We start from the raw sequence: 16,682 nt of genomic DNA on the forward strand, positions 1-16,682 counted from the left end.
AGTACAGACATGGTGGATGTTGTACTTTGCTTGGAAGGGACCCCATGCAGGGAAAGAGTGGAGGCTGGCCTTGGTTTAGCATTACAAAACCCCACCTCTCTGTCCAGCCACGTTAAATAGTCAAACCTTGGCCCCAGTCAAACTGAAACCTACAGATTCAGCTTCAAGCTCGTCACAAGAGTGACACCACAATGAAAGGTAAGTGCACATATATTTGAACTTGGTGCGCTCTACAGCTGGAACAGTTTGGTGTGCAGACACATCGGCTTCCAATTCAGGCGATATGGGTGTCAGCCATCGAGTTTCCATGGCCTACTGCAATCCTCGTGTACATCTGTTGTACAGGAGACTCTGTCAACGCCGGCCTCGCCAATTATACCAGCCATGCCAGTGACTTGCCACCCTCTGAAGTGAAGATGGAGGAGAGGGGTCAGTGGAGCAATAAGCTGGAGTTCGTTCTGTCAGTCGCCGGCTCCATCATCGGCCTGGGCAACATGTGGCGGTTCCCTTATCTGTGCTACAAGAACGGGGGAGGTGAGTGGGAAGATGAGCTAAGTAGAGAAGATAAAGAGTGCTCCTCTGCAGTTTTCCATCAACTAATTCATGCATGTCACTAATTTGTACAAAAGGTATGTTAAGCAAACACCTGAAGATCTTAGTATTATTCTGAAATTGATCAGATTCCGAAATTGATCTCTGTTCACTAATGGACTTAATGAGAGACAAAACTTGTTATCGCGAGTTGCAGACTTCATTCAAAGGCAAAATTCATCCTTAAATTGATTTGATGATAGAAGTAAAAACGGGTGCATTCAAAGTTTCTGAAAATCTGTTTGGAAAAACAGCTCTTCCTTCATTGGCTGCATGTTATGCTTGTTTGACTGCTAAATTAGATACCCATTTCTCTCTCTCTCTCGCCCTCCATGGGGTGGCGGGGTCAGAGTTTGGGAATGAGCGGGGTCAGACAGCTGTTGTTGCTCCTCGCTCACAGCAGCTGTTTCTGCAGAGAGGCAGAAAACTTGAACAAGCCACATGCCCTCGGCCTCTCTGCGGGCTTTCATGGTTTTATGTGGTCTCCTTTCCTTTTTATTTTTTTGTACTTTATTCCAAATCAGATTCAATATTAAAGGTGCAGACAGTAGAAATACATTGCATTTGAACAGAGTATACCTTCAGTATAAACTCTAACCCTTAATCATTTGCTCTTTTTCAACTCAGGTGCATTCCTCATCCCTTACCTGATCTTCCTGTTTACTTGTGGTGTTCCCGTCTTCCTCCTGGAGGTAGCACTGGGCCAGTACACCAGTGAGGGAGGCATTACCTGCTGGAGAAAGATCAGTCCTTTGTTTGAAGGTAAGGAGGATTCAGGTAAATTTGGTTTTATCTGTATAGTGCCGTATCAGAATAGGAATCTCCTGAAGGCACGTTGTATTGTAAAGTAAAGAACTGCCAGTGTTAGCGAGAGACAACCCCCACTGATTCACAAACCTTCTATAAGAAAGCACTTGGTGATTGTGGGGAAGAAGAACTTCCTTTCAGTAGAACCAGGTTCAGGGAGGAGCATAAGAAGAGAAAAGAGACGTACATTCTTAGATTTTGACACAGAAGAGAGTAATCTGGAAAAAATAGCTTCATAGGGACTGAAAATGAAAATTGTCAGCGAATCACAGGAAGTCCCCCAGCAGCCTGAGCCTACAACAGCATACCTAATAGATGTTTGAGGGTCACCTGATCCAGCCCTAAGTATAATATAAGCTTCATCAAAGAAAGTTTTAAGCCTAATCTGAAAAGTAGAGAGGGTGTCTGCTTCCTGAACCCTGAGACTCTGTCTCCCATTCTATATTTAGAAACTCTACAAATCACAAGTAAGCCTTCAGTCCAAACCAGCATGCTTTACTGGGATAATATGGGACTATGAGGTCTTTATGATATGATGGTGTCTGATCTTTCATGACTTTGTACGTGAAAAAGAAGGATTATAAATTCAGTCTCAAATTTAAGCGGGCGATCTCTCTTCCTCATCTCCATTATTATTCTGTTTTGGAAGACCAACATCAGCCCTAAGCATACATATTTTTTCATATTCAGAATATACTAATTATAAAGGTGAATATTGTTACGTATATGTAAATATTATTTGTGCAGGTCTTGGCTATGGCACCCAAGTGATAGTGACTCTGCTGAACTTCTATTACATCATCGTTCTGGCTTGGGGGATTTTTTATCTGTCTTTCTCCTTCTCTTGGGACCTACCTTGGTCTTCCTGCAACAATACGTGGAATACAGGTAACACAACAAAGCTTCGTGAATGTTTCCTCTTAGAATGTATTTTTCCCCTTCTTATAGTGCAATGGTAAATAATTTCTATGTGGTTTTTCCCCTACAGAAAACTGTGTGGAGTTTCAGAGGAGAAACACCTCAACTGACCAAATGATCAACCCAAACACCACCTCTCCTGTCATTGAGTTCTGGGAGTGAGTTGTGGCACCCTCGATAAAAAGCAGATAGTGACTTAATGATTTAGATGGTTTGTCACTGGTGTGTTTTTTTCCCCCGTTTCAATAGGAGGAGAGCACTAAGGATTTCCCCAGGTATTGACCAAATGGGCTCGCTGAATGGGGACCTGGCCCTGTGTCTGTTCATCGCCTGGGTCATGTGCTACTTCTGCATCTGGAAGGGGGTGAAATCCACAGGAAAGGTGGGTGAGAGGGGGACTCAGAGGCAGCTCTGGGGTACGTGATGGATGTCATGTGGTGATTATTTTGGCATGTTTCCTGTTTGCACATATGCGTGTGTCGATATAGGTGGTCTACTTCACTGCGACCTTCCCCTACGTGATGCTGATTGTGCTGTTGATCAGAGGACTCACCCTTCCTGGCGCTGGAATCGGCATCCAGTTCTACCTTTACCCTGATTTGGGGCGACTGGCAGATCCACAGGTATGAAGATCATTTGCACAAAACTCACTTAGACCAGTCACAAAATTTTCAAAGAGTGACGTGAACCAAGAGCAGGTACCCCATGGTTCTCGGTTGGGGGGGAACTTGTTTCTGCTGGGTCCATCTGCTCTCCATGAAAGAGACAGGGACCGCGGGGATTAAATGCAAGGTCAAGACACCACTGGGACTGTAAACACAAGATCTACCAGGACTGAGCTGAAAGCAGACACAAAATCAGGCTTTCCCCCCTTTTTATGGAACAAGACCTTTTAAAGTGGCTTTTTAAGTGACCAAAAGAATCTTTAACTAAAATGTATGGGAGAAGTAGGATTTCTACAAGAATCTAGCTGATTTTGGGGCAAATAAGCAAACTTTTTAATTGTGTTTTTTCAGATTTACAGACCAAGTCCAAAAATAACTCCCTAAATAAATGCCCAATGGTGTTTCAAAACAGTTGCACGGCAAGTGTTGGTTGTTGAAATAGTGCAATATCATCTCAGTTTGCTATTTATGGAAGCATGGTTAATAAATGTTCAGCTAGAGCAAATCCAGTAACAGACATTTCACTTTTGCCCACCTGCTTTAGTCAGTGATGGCTGAATGTCTATGGAAAGATGTAGCACATCAATCCTCCTGGTCACACAGCACTGCATTTGAAATCTCTATATCTCTATATTCATATCTCTCCTGTGTTAGGTGTGGATGGATGCTGGCACTCAGATCTTCTTCTCCTATGCCATCTGTCTGGGGTCGCTGACTGCTCTGGGCAGTTACAATAAATATAATAATAACTGCTATAGGTATGTATGCAATGCAGTATCCATGTGCTTATTCAATTACACGCTTACATAGATTAAAGTCATTTCTCAAGATTATTTAAGCCAATAAGTTGCTCATTTTTGACATTTGTTTGTTTTTAGATTTTTTTAGTGCGAGTTGCCCAGTTTTAAATTAAAAGTTAAAATTACATACTTTTGTTGCACTCAAACCAACCAGCCAACCAAAGCATTTGAAAAACTGTGTGAGCCGTTTCACATACAGACTAATTACTTTCTACCGTATACATTTGCCAAACAAAACATTGTACAACTAGCAAACATTACCACTCCATTGAAGTTGGTGCACACTTCCGTCTGCAGTGAAAAAAGTAAGTTCCCATGTGAAACTGATAAATAACTTTCCATGTTATGTGGCATTTTTAAAATCACGTTTTATGTAGGTGGCTAGAAAACAGCCACATACACAACATGCCAAATAGCTCTTTCAAACTATATATGACAATTTAAGATTTGTACATGTATATGTTCAACATCTCCTCCCTCATTCACACATCATCCTTTTCCTCCTCTGCAGTCAGTGCTCTAACAAATAAAAACATGTATAAAATGTATATTTATTCTTGATATTTCCTCAATTACTTATTGTCAGCAGCTTAAACATGTGACCCTGATATCTCCAGACAGCTGACAACGAGCCAGCTAAACAGCAAAAACAGCTAGTTGTAAGCTAACATCATGCCAGCTAATGCTAGACTCCAGCGTCCTCAAAATCGCACTTTCCCTCTGATAAACACTTTGATTAAAGTTTCACATAGTATTTTTAAATTTTATTTTCTATGTTATACAATGTTAGATTCACTTCAAAGGTTTTACTCATGCTGGCTAACAGAGGCTAACAGCAACTCACAGCGGCAAAAACAGCAGCGCTTACTAACGGAAAAGTTCAAGATATCGCCAGCAACTCACCTCACTGTCACTGTCATCGGACAGAAGGGCGCATGGCTGGCTCAAATCATATCACATTCCTTGCACAAAGTTTTACAGCCCCGGACCCTGCCACCAGAATAGATAAGGCAAGTATCATAGCAGACCTCATCAAAAGATTGATATAATAATAAAATAATAAAAATTTTGAGTGAATTTTCCCTTTAAATAGTCTGAAGTTTCTTTTTAAGATTATATTCGAAGTAATTCTTAATATTTAGAAGAAGAAGCAGCTGGGGGTCGCCAAGGTGGGTAGACTCAATTAAAATCACTAACTCAAGCATCATCATCATCATCACCTCTTACTTTATAATTGCCTTTCCGAATCTGATGCTTAACTCCGCAGTAAAAGGACACTTAACATATTGTTGCAGAGACTGCCTGGCGCTGTGCTTTCTGAACAGTGGCACCAGCTTCATGGCAGGCTTTGCGATTTTCTCCATCCTGGGTTTCATGGCTTATGAGCAAAATGTTCCCATTTCAGAAGTGGCAGAATCTGGTGAGGCCTGATATCAAGCAAAATAGCAGTAATCCCATAGTGACACTAATTTGTTTTGATACTTAGGTTGGTTTGTGGTTGTTCAATTTAAGTTGTTTGTTTTGTCTCTGCACAGGCCCTGGCCTGGCATTCATAGCTTACCCTCGTGCTGTGTCCATGATGCCCTTGTCTCCCTTGTGGGCGGCCCTCTTCTTCATCATGATTGTTTTTCTAGGGCTGGACAGTCAGGTACAAAGCTATGCACCATTTTCAGATAACACGCTCCGCCACTTGGATGTTTTTTCTTTTTCATGATTGCTTTAGTGATGATCGCATTCCTATTAATGACTTTTCCCCTCTCCTACATCAGTTTGTGTGCGTGGAGAGCCTTGTGACGGCCATCGTCGACATGTACCCAGCCGTGTTCCGTCGAAAGTACCGCCGGGAGCTCTTCCTGTTAGGCGTGGTCCTGGTCTCCTTCCTCATGGGCCTCGTCATGCTTATGGAGGTAGGTGTCACACTCTGGGACTATAAACACACAGATTCACACAGCCAAAGATCAACAAGTACAGAAGTAAAATTGGCCTGTAGTGTGTAGTAAATGATTTCATACGAGTGTCTTTAAATTATTCTTTTTTTTTTTTAAAGCTGTGGTGTCATCCCTTGTTTCCTAACAGGAATGAATGCCTTTAGCAGCAGTTTGCTTGATCATGTGATGTTAAAGCTGTTGTCTCTCAACACATACTCTTAACAAATTGGGCAGTTGCTGGGGTGGAGGGATTGCGGCTGGTGGTGGGATGCTTTGTTCTGATTAAATAAACTCTTACTAGAATCCAACGTAGTTGACGTGGTTTCACCTCTGCACAGCTGGAAGCATGAATGCTCTGTAGAGGTGTCAACAAGTCCTCAGTTTGTAAGTACAAGCGCGTCAATGGTTTTGTGCGACCCTTCTCAGGTAAGTGACAAGCATTGTTATGCAATGCTCCCAATTTTAGGATGAGGGCTGAAATAGTCAACTTTTGGGCTTCAAGGTTTCAGGGTCTTTGTATAATAACAGCACTATACTATATAACAGTATTTTACTGTACAGTTTTCAAGCTACCATTCATTTTTAGATAAAGGAGACCTATTATGCTCATTTCCAGGTCTCTGTTTTTATTTTTGGATCTTATTAGAATAGTTTTGCAATAAGCCATCCTAACCTTAAACCCTTTAAACCAGCTTTCTTCTGATTGGCTGCCCCTTGTAAAAAGACAAAAACAAAGGGGTTCTGCAGGTGTGTGCAGCAAAAGCTATGTGTCTAAGATTACCATATTAGGGATATCTCCTTTCAGTGACATCATACGGAGCCAAGAGTATAAAAAACTGTCTAAAACTGTAACTGTAAGCTATATTTGTATGATTATACCTCTTTGGTTTGTATCTGTTTAGGGGGGCATGTATGTCTTTCAGCTCTTTGATTACTACGCAGCCAGCGGCATGTGTCTTCTCTTCATGTCCATCTTTGAGACAGTTTGCATTGCGTGGGTTTACGGTAAGCAAACAGAACTGCATGTAAGATTACAGCACAAGCTTTGACGAGTAATTCTGAGTGTTCACCCAAGTTACTGGCAGAAACCCAGCTGGGAGTTTTACACTGTGTCACGATGAGATGTGTCTAAATCGTGTTTTTCCAGGCGCTGATCGCTTTTATGATAACATTGAGGATATGATTGGTTACCGGCCAGGACCGTATATCAAGTGCTGTTGGTTGTTCTTCTCCCCTGCCACGTGCATTGTGAGTCTCAGTAAAGTAGATAAACTTCCAAAAATGACAATAAATGTTCTATTAGTGAAAAAAAAAGAGGAAATAAAGCAGGTTGATCCTCACTAGTTGCCGTACCCTGTTACCTTGTCTCTGCAGGGCACCTTTGCATTCTCCCTCATTAAATACACTCCTCTGAAGTACAACAATGAGTATGTGTACCCGTGGTGGGGATATGTGATCGGCTGGCTGCTTGCTCTCTCCTCCATGGTCTGCATTCCACTTTGGATGGTGTATAAGATCAGCACCACCCAGGGGACACTCAGAGAGGTATGCTGGTCATCCTGTCAGAGGAAAACATTTGTGCCCAACTGACGTGTTCCTGATTTTAATCTTTGTTTGCTCGTTCACAGCGCATCCAGTTGCTCATCAGACCATCTGACGACTTACCTAAAACCAAGAGGGAGCAGGAGAGGTTACTGGCTATCTTTGCTCCAGAGGTAGACACCACCAAGACTACAAATGGCTACTTCCCCGTCTCTGAGGCGGACTCCAACTTGTGAGGCTTCAGTGGTCTGTGGGATCCACTTACTTTAAAACATAACATACACGGTGGACTCAGGCGAAAGTAGTGGGTTGACGATTTTTGAGTGATAAATTAAGGCAGAAGAAATTAAAAAAGTATCCTGACATTTGAATTAAGAATTTTCAGAGTGGAAAGGAGTGTTTTTCAGGGACAAAAGTAATTTAGACAAACTTGTTCTTGAGTCTGTGAATCCATCGGTAAAGTTTATAAGTAACCCAATAAAAGCAAAGTCACGGGAGGAACAGGTGAATCATTGGATGTTCACACCTAACACTTAGAGAGCAACTTGTTAATGCTCCTTTATGTATCTGACAACACTGCATGGCTGTTTTGTCATATTTGTATCATATTGTTATGTTGTGATAAATAACTGCAGAGGTTTTCCTTTTGTATTTAGGGAAAATTAGATTATGCTTAACAGTAGACATAATAGGATGCAGAATAAATACATGGAAATGCAGAATACTGATATGGACTAATATGGCATATTAACTGTAGTTTCATTTTTTGTACTGTAACGTATAATGACTGTACAAAGAAACATTACTGTTGTAAGTGCGGATTAAAAAATCTTTGTATGTTGTCCTGAACCATTTTGCCTTTGCTCTCCGAAGGGGAACTTCCTAAGTCTGAAAAAATAATCCAAATTCGGGGACTTGGATGTTAAGCATGGCAGCTTTAAAGGGAAGGGGGGGGGGGGGGGGGAGTCGCATAGAGCCTTTTTCACAGCAGCCATTGTTCTTTTCTGCTTAGGCACAGACCTTTAACTAATGTGATCAGTAACGCCTGTGTTTACCTGCTATTTAAATGGAAACTCTGGTGGATTAAACACACTATTATGTTACTCAGGTTTACACCTATGGCACCTCATTCCTTGTGTACACTGGCTTGTAATACAACTGGATTTAAAACAGGTTGGTGCTTGTAGGTGAACACTTGTGACAATTGCACTAAAGGAGAGCAAACTCCTACTTCAAAGCTCACTTAAATGCTTGCTTGGTTCATTTCTCTAAAACATGTTGTTCAAGTTGGAACCTGCAGCAAAACACCACTTTGTCAGGTTTGAACAACAGACTGTATGTAAACGTAGGATGTAGTTAAAGCTGAAAAAGTGAAGCCACTGTGAAAGTGCCTTACAGCTACACTGGTTTTCATAGCTAGCAAGAGGAAGCAATAGTCACTGCTGAATACAACACGTAGTTCATTTTGAAAATTACGCTATTTTCAATTATGCTGTATAATAAGTTTTCAGTGTCTGTTGTCTGGTTTAACAAAACTTGATGGTTATGAGTTGAGTAACACCAAAGGTACATTCCAATCCAAACACTTGTGTACAATCTTTATATTAGAAAATGAATAAATACAAATGAATACATTTGGCTGATACAAAGGGACATGTCACATGTGCATATTGGGTTTTGAGAGTCTTCAACTTTAACTTTTTACAAATCCACAAATGCATGCAGCTTTCAAGTGCTAGTGGAAAACTGGAGCATCTGGGCTTCCTGTGTCTTTTGAACATGCCCCTGCTGCTACAAATGTAATTTTAAAAAAGAAAAATCAGTCCATAACTATCAAAAGTCTCCAATTTTATGAAAATGGAGAACAAATCACGAACAAATCACATCAGGATTTTACTGATATGTTTTGGGTTTTTTCATATAGTCATGTTCTATAAAGTGATAAAGTATAACATCTGTGGACTTTGCAAGAGCTTAGCTTGTATAAAGTATTTTATTAAAGGTACCGGTTTAGTTTCAGTTACTTTCCAGAGTTGGATTACCGTTTACAGTTAGTTAAAAAAAAAAAAAAATATATATATATATATATATATATATTTTTTTTTTTTTCAGATTCAGATTTTTCTTTTGTCATTTGTCAGCTTTCCTAATGTACATTTTAAAGATATTCAACTACTTTCCAGCTTTGAAAACTCAAATCACTGAGCTTTCAGCATTCAGACCACATTTTCTTCAGGAACTTCATTCACTTGTTAATTGTTTTCCTTTTCCGGGTGTATGATATGTTATAGTGTGAGGTAACTGGCAGTTTATAAAACTCTGCTTTCACAGTACTTTTCCCAAAATTGCAATATTATAAATGGTTCAACTTTCAGATTCTTTATATTGGCCTCTTTGGTGATTTTCTCTTCTACAGTGTTCACGGAGGGTTAAAAAGTGTCACTTGTATTGTTTCCCCTCATCTTTATTTTTAAAGGCACAGTTTCTTTCTCAGCTGTAAGCCCGTGCATCCACAATGATGGAGCACTTTTGAAACATTTTCTAGAATAATTTTGCCACTGGGTGTCACGCTGCCACGGTGATGATTGGCTGCAGCAGCGGCGTCGCTCTCTACGTGCCTCTATGACGCGCCGCTTTTTTTCCCACCATGCACCGGGGAATGTCTAAGGAAAGATGGCGGAAGGAGGAGCGGCTGATCTGGATACCCAAAGAGGAGAGGTCGCGACACTGTTGAAAACACAACTAAGAAAGGGAGACACTTGGTAAGAATTGACTGTGATCTTTTCAAGGGCACTGCGTGGCTCTGGGCTGGGTCTGCTGAGCCTGTCAACCCCACGGAGGATGTGAAAGCAAAACGGCCGGGCCGTGTTGACAGTGAGCTCCGAGCTAGCTAACGGCTGCCTGTCAGCTTCATGTGTCAGCTTGGCAGGCTAGCGCTGGTTGAGCTCTCGCTAAGACTTAAAACAGTTAAACTAAATTTATATGCTGTATTTTGGTGTTTATATCCTTCACTTCCAAAAAACTGTGTCACATATTTTCTGTGGATGTGTAAGGAAGGCTACATGCCGTTTGAGTGATACAGATAGTTATCAGGCTATCAGCTAATTGGCTAGCTTGCCGATGATCCAAGCGGTTTGCCTGTCAGTGGGTTCATCCCCCGACTTCAGCAGGGCGGAGTCGGAAAAAAAAAACACCTGTCAAAATCACAGAGCCAGCTGGCTAGGCTTGTAGCAATCTGAACTCAACACGGCGGCTAAAAGCTACTGTTACAACTGTCAGTCTGTGTAATGTATGCCTCCCAAAACCAGATTTGTTTCGGGTACTCACCACAAGGTAGCCTCAAGGTAACCTGGTTTATAGCCCAATAGTTTAATGCACCCCACCCCACCATCCCTTTTATATAACTCTTGTCTTTCACATCTTGCTTTTAGTAGAGATGTTGTAATCTTGATTGCTTTCTCTGCAGGTACCTAGTGGACAGTCACTGGTTCAAACAGTGGAAGAAATATGTGGGATTTGACAGCTGGGACAAATACCAGATGGGAGACCAGAATGTCTACCCAGGACCGGTTGATAACTCTGGTCTTCTCAAAGGTAAGTCAAGTAATAGTCCATCTCTTTATATCTCTATTTTATCCCTTCTAAAAGTATATGATAAATGTATGGGAAAGCAGTTTTTGGTAGGTTAGCTTCGTGGGCAAGTGACATACACGCACACAAAAACATTGTCTACTAACCAGAGAGTAGCCTTTCTTTGGAGGGGGGTCATAGAAAACTCTCCAGCTCACCTTGTTCTTTGTGTGTTATCAATAGTGTAAGTGTTGACCCACAGAATGTGCTTGTTTAACTGCACGTGTATGACCCTCCCTCCCTCTAGATGGGGATGTGCTCGCCATCAAGGAACACCTCATTGATGAGCTTGACTACATTCTGGTCCCAACAGAAGGCTGGAATAAACTCGTCAGCTGGTATGGACTCACAGAGGGTCAGGAGCCAATCGCGCGCAAGGTAAGGGTTCAGTTATTAGCATAAGATTATGAATGGATTTTTTAACATTTGTTCTGCTGCCAGCTCAGATTGTTTTCTCATATACAGAATCAGAAGGTTTAATGTGCACAGTGACTTGTGTTGGGGTAAAAGGGAGAACATTGTGCTAATAAGGCTGTTTGGGGAAAATCAGACATGCAGCACTTTTGGAAAAGGAACTTTGAACTTGTGTCACTGTTGCTGAACAGTGAATAGTATATGACTATGATGACAGATATTTAACAAAAAGAACTGCAAAGAATAGTTAACCATTACATTCATTTTTGATGTAATTTGGTTGGTCAGGTAGATTTACACAGATTTACTCTGTGTACTCTACACAGAATCTCAGAAGTAATAGTGAAAGACTGGGTGTTTACTTATCACAAAGGAAAAAAAACAGTTGCCTTTCATTCATTTCTTTTATGAATGAAACGCAGTATGTGTGCTTATTTTTTCCATATTAGCATGAGAGTATGTAAGGTTTGCTGGAGTAAAAAAAATGAAGAATGCTTATATGTTTGTGATTACAGTTGAATACTTGTGTGTGATGGCACTTTTGCTATCAAAGCAACTCTTCAAATCTCGCTAGTCATGGCATCATGGCTGCTGGAAGCACTTCCTCTTCCCTCTCCATATCTATCAGTCTGTCTCTTGTCTTCCCCCCCCCCCCCCCCCCCCCCTACATTGACCCTCCTCTTTTGCCATGTATGTCATGTGGCGTATCGGGTAGCTGCAAGGTTTCTATTTTCAGGCAACGTTCTGGATGACTGAAAAGCTACATGGAGCGATCTGCGAGACACAACATGAAGGAGGTTTTCTTCTTCTTTTTACCCTGTTGTTTCTATATTGTCAACTTGAGGGTGGGGATTATGCTGGGGGGAACTGTAGGATTGTAGTCATTGGTGTGACACTGTGGCTCCTTCCGCTTTCCACTTGTGGTTTGATTGCCAACAATGGTGGAGAGCTCCTGCGTCCTTGTTTTCCAAGCGGAGGAATGCCAGCTGAGGTCACACTAAGAGAAGCAGCGCGTAAGCTTTTCAAAGGAGTGCGAGGAGAGGCAAACCAGTATAGGAGAAGCGGCGTGGGTGGCCTAAATGGTTTTGGCTCGGCTTTGATTTGAGAAAATGTGTCAGAGCTTGGTGGTGAGTTGGACGTTGATTGAGCTCACAGATGGGTTGTGCGCTGAGGTGTACTAGCCCACTGAGAGCCTTGAGTAGGGGAGGGTTGTGGTGCTGAGAGAGTCTAAGCTGTGTGTGAAGGACTTTTGCAGTTTAGTAGCGTGAGTGTCTGTGTGCTGGAGGGGCTCAGGGGTGAAATAAATAGGCTGGGACCCCTCAGCTGTTTCCACGAGGTGCTGCTAATTTAGGCACTTCACCCTGACTGTGAAGTATCAGGACTCCAGATGAGTAGAGACCAGCGCAGCAGAACTTAGTGTGCTTTGTTATCCATTTTGTTAAGCATTTTCTAGCACGTTAAACTTAGGAGTTTTCTTTCAGTCTTGCAGGAATTTGATAAACATGAGATAAGGGTTGCATCATGATTATTTTTGCCAGCTTGGTGTCACGGTTTCTTTTTGGGTGCCTAAACTTCTGTCAAAGGTAAGCTCAGCCATGATAACAATTGGACAAACATCATACAGTCAAAGGCTTCTGCTGGCATGACTGAGCCAAGCTTGCATCTATGTTGGAATCTTAAACATTTAGTTTTTCATGTTTTACTTCTGTCTGTTCAGCCTGACTTGTTACTGTTGTCTGTGGTGTAATGTAGTGCTACATTCCTGTTGGCTGATTAGTGGACGGTTAGATTGTGAGATTTTTACACAGTTAAATTTTATGTTCCGTTGTAAGTGCAAACGTTAGACTTCTCTAAGGCAATCATTTCTGAGTTATCTACACGGTTCTTTTACATTGATCTTTTTGTGTGGGACAGCCCAAAACCATACAGGGTTACTCATGAATTAGGCCCGTGTCCCTCATTCTTTGCGTAGTAATTTAACATTAGATAATCATGGTTTAAAGCAGTAAATTGATAATCATCCTCTTTTTGCAGGTGGTTGAACAGGGTATGTTTGTGAAGCACTGCAAGGTAGAAGTGTACCTGACCGAGCTGAAGCTCTGTGAAGACAGCAATATGGACAATGTGATCACCAAACGCTTCAGTAAAGCTGACACAATAGGTAGGCACTGCCTAAGCAGTAGTAAGCACTGGTTTCCGCAGAGTTCCAGAGTTCCTTGGATCTCAGTTCACATTTCACACTAATTATATATAAATACATTTACTGTTTGTGGTATTTGTGTTTAAATTAATTGTTTTTCCAACTATTGTTGCCACATGATGATTTATTTCCCCTTTTTGCTGCAGGGGAAACAAAGAAATCTTGTACATAAGACTAAGTGTTTTTTTTGTTTTGTTGTTGTTTGTTTTTTGTAAGTATTATGCAGTTGTGACACAACAGATACACGCTAGTAAATGCCATATTGTTTGCCAGTGTATGGATACTAGCTATTGTATCCTTGCATTGAAACATGAAGTAAAAACTGTTGTTTTGTTTCTGTTGTTGTTTATAATTCAGCAGGCTGTGCCCCCCAGCCAGAGCTAAAGAAAATAAAATGGAAATGGAATAAATTTTGTGTTTTCAAAATTATTTACTCAAGCGTGATTGACATTTTTGTTTATCGAGTTAGATAACAGTAAAGTGCGAAGATTAGAAATACAGAATTGTGTTTATGTGCATGGTCACCCCACTAATTCTCATTCTGAGCCAGGAAAACATTCTTGGAAGCACAAATGATATACAACATAGATCTAAATATACCCTTGGGATTTCAGATATTAGAATCACCTCCTGCGTGCATTCAAACACATGAACTTAACACTCTGCTCATGTTGTTTTTGAATAACTGTGTCCAAGTAAATATTTACTTTATTCTATTGATGTAGATGATGGAGTTGTTGGTTTTTTTTTTTTTTTTTTAAACAGCACAGTGTTAACTGCATCTTTTTGCTAATGTGTTTGTAGATATGATTGAGAAGGAAATGAGGAAGCTGTTCAGCATCCCTGATGAGAAGGAGACCAGGCTGTGGAACAGGTACATGAGCAACACCTTTGAGCCTCTCAACAAACCTGACAGCACCATCCAAGATGCCGGCCTCTACCAAGGACAGGTTTGAACTTTTCCACTCTTTTCTCAAATTCTCACTATGTGAGAAGAATTTGGATCTGGAGGGTTCCTTTTTTTCAAGAGAGGCAAGATATTTCAGAAAATTGTCAGATGTGTAAGAATATGGCTTGCTCTATAGACCGTCATTCCTGAGCTCAGGAAAAGATGTTTTAGTTCTAGTTTCCGTTGGATATGGTTTCCCTCGTATTGTTTGGCAGATACGAGTACTTTTTCAGGTCATATCAGAAAACTTGTCTTTTCTTGATCTACTTGGAATCTGCATCCAAGAGGTTATTTTTGTTGATCCATCCATTCTTTTTGTCTCTGCTCCTCCTATCTAAAATTAAAATAAACAGCTATTGCAGATAATGGAAAACCACAAGATTGTGTTGTTTAGCCTTTTTCTAGCTGTTGCAAGAAAAAGGCCTGTAAGTTAGAACACTTGAACTCCTGAAATTAAGATTCAACTTTAAAGACCTTATAGTAAAGCTAGTTTGAGGCCGGCTCATGAACTAGAATTTTCGCGCATAGAACCTGACATCAAACTGACTGCGGACTTTACATATTTATTAATTTAAACATGTGGCTGCAGTGACTCAGCAGGCATCACTGGGTTGTCCTACTTACCTGCTGCTGCTACAATCACGTTAACCCAGTAATGGTATTCAGTGTTTCCCACTGATAGGCAGGACTTGGAGAGGCTGGACAGGTAGAATAAGAGTATGCTTGGAGACTCAAGTATTTCACAGTTTTTATATAAGAGTGATGTTATCTGCAGTCATGTCACCAGTTATTTTGAAATTGTCCTGGATTGAATCTGGTAACAGCAGTCACTGTTCTGCTGTTTTTGAAAGCCTCTTTAATTAAAACCTGCACCAAGTGAAGAACTGCTTTATTTGTTGCTACAGTAAACTCATCAACGCTGCAGAACAAAACAAGGACCTCTGTTGACAACTTGGGTCATGACGCCAGAGTTGGAGGTCCGTCTGTGGGACAAACCTGGTGACATTTCTCTACATATTTAGAGGCACCTTGTCTACAATATCTTTTACTTTTTTCTAAAGTGTGGGTGTGCCTTCTTCTGCATAGTCATGACCTTACACACCAGTACTCCACCCTGCTGCCACAAATGGATTCTAAAGCTGTCACATATAAAATATAATAGCTACTTTCAGCCAATGCTTTGTCACAAGGATTCACCACAGGGGTAGCTCCACGTATTCCATTGGGGAGAATTTTATGGTAAATGGTAAATGGCCTGCATTTGTATAGCGCTTTTCTAGTCCCTAAGGACCCCAAAGCGCTTCACACTACATTCAGTCATATACACATTCGCACACTGGTGATGGCAGCTACATTGTAGCCACAGCTGCCCTGTGGCGCACTGACAGAGGCGAGGCTGCCGGACACTGGTGCCACCGGGCCCTCTGACCACCACCAGTAGGCAAACATGAGATATCTTGCCCAAGAATATTTGGCATGCAGCCAGGAGGCAGCCTGGGATCGAACCACTGACCTTCTGGTTAATGGCTGACCTGCTCTGCCACCTGAGCTACAGCCACTCCGAATGACGCTAAAGGGATTTGTGTGAGATCAAATCGGGGATCTTTGACTTGTTGGGAAGATAAATTCAGATAAAGCAAGCCAATAACACTTGGACACAGAGTAGAATTTCAAATGTCTGGTGTGTTTAAAGTAGTGGAAGCAGATGGATCCCTCTTTTCTTTCTGCCTTCTCCCGCAGGTTCTCGTAATAGAGCAGAAGAGCGAGGATGGCACATGGCCCCGAGGCTCCACGGCACCCAAGTGAGTGAATGACACACTGCCTGGCTTACATTTCTTTGGCTCTAATGAGTTGTACCACAGTAATGGAATCAGATTCCTACTTTGTACTCTAACAATACTGTCACTTTACTAAAAGCTACACGTAAGCAAAGTATTATTGAATGGCAGATAACTTGTATGTAGTCAGTTTGAAGAAAAACAGTAATGTGATGTGACACCACATCAGATTTCCTGCTGTGGGGATCTCTCCCATCGATCTTGCCATTATCTTCCTCTCTGGAAAACCTGCAGAATTAAAAGTGTATTGGTTTTAAAGTTTCCCTGCCACATCACTGCAGCGCTGCATCATCGTCAAAGATTTCCGCCCCTTGTGACTTTGCCTGAGTTTCCTTCTTTTTTTGCTCGACCTTTTGTTGCTGACATATAGGGATGGGTATCGTTTAGGTTTTATCCGATA

The 16,682-nt window shown here is 41.4% G+C and overlaps 2 protein-coding genes across 6 annotated transcripts in view; both read left to right on the forward strand.

Moving 5' to 3' along the window:
- Positions 1–112: 112 nt before the first annotated feature.
- LOC113008732 (sodium- and chloride-dependent GABA transporter 2-like) lies at positions 113–8,100 on the forward strand. Of its 2 annotated transcripts, XM_026146391.1 has the most exons (15): positions 113–198; positions 346–534; positions 1,219–1,353; positions 2,146–2,286; positions 2,387–2,474; positions 2,566–2,698; positions 2,805–2,939; positions 3,636–3,739; positions 5,077–5,201; positions 5,317–5,429; positions 5,551–5,688; positions 6,612–6,714; positions 6,857–6,957; positions 7,084–7,254; positions 7,338–8,100. In XM_026146391.1, the coding sequence occupies exons 1-15, from the start codon at positions 192–194 to the stop codon at positions 7,485–7,487; spliced, it is 1,833 nt and encodes a 610-aa protein (XP_026002176.1). In that variant the 5' UTR covers positions 113–191; the 3' UTR covers positions 7,488–8,100. The 2 variants fall into 2 exon arrangements, with proteins under 2 accessions (XP_026002176.1, XP_026002177.1); XM_026146392.1 differs by lacking the exons at positions 113–198; positions 346–534 and adding an exon at positions 1,020–1,129.
- Positions 8,101–9,871: 1,771 nt separating this feature from the next.
- The window catches only part of usp15 (ubiquitin specific peptidase 15), a 28,587-nt gene continuing 21,776 nt past the window's right edge, over positions 9,872–16,682 (forward strand). For 3 of the 4 annotated variants that reach the window (XM_026146575.1, XM_026146576.1, XM_026146579.1), the window contains exons 1-6: positions 9,872–10,013; positions 10,718–10,845; positions 11,129–11,259; positions 13,330–13,456; positions 14,300–14,445; positions 16,185–16,246. In XM_026146575.1, coding sequence (XP_026002360.1) covers positions 9,925–10,013; positions 10,718–10,845; positions 11,129–11,259; positions 13,330–13,456; positions 14,300–14,445; positions 16,185–16,246 — 683 coding nt within the window. In that variant the 5' untranslated portion in view covers positions 9,872–9,924. The other variant, XM_026146577.1, reaches the window with a different exon arrangement.

This window comes from Astatotilapia calliptera, chromosome 17 (genome assembly GCF_900246225.1).
Source record: "Astatotilapia calliptera chromosome 17, fAstCal1.2, whole genome shotgun sequence".
NCBI classification, from domain to species: Eukaryota; Metazoa; Chordata; class Actinopteri; order Cichliformes; family Cichlidae; genus Astatotilapia; species Astatotilapia calliptera.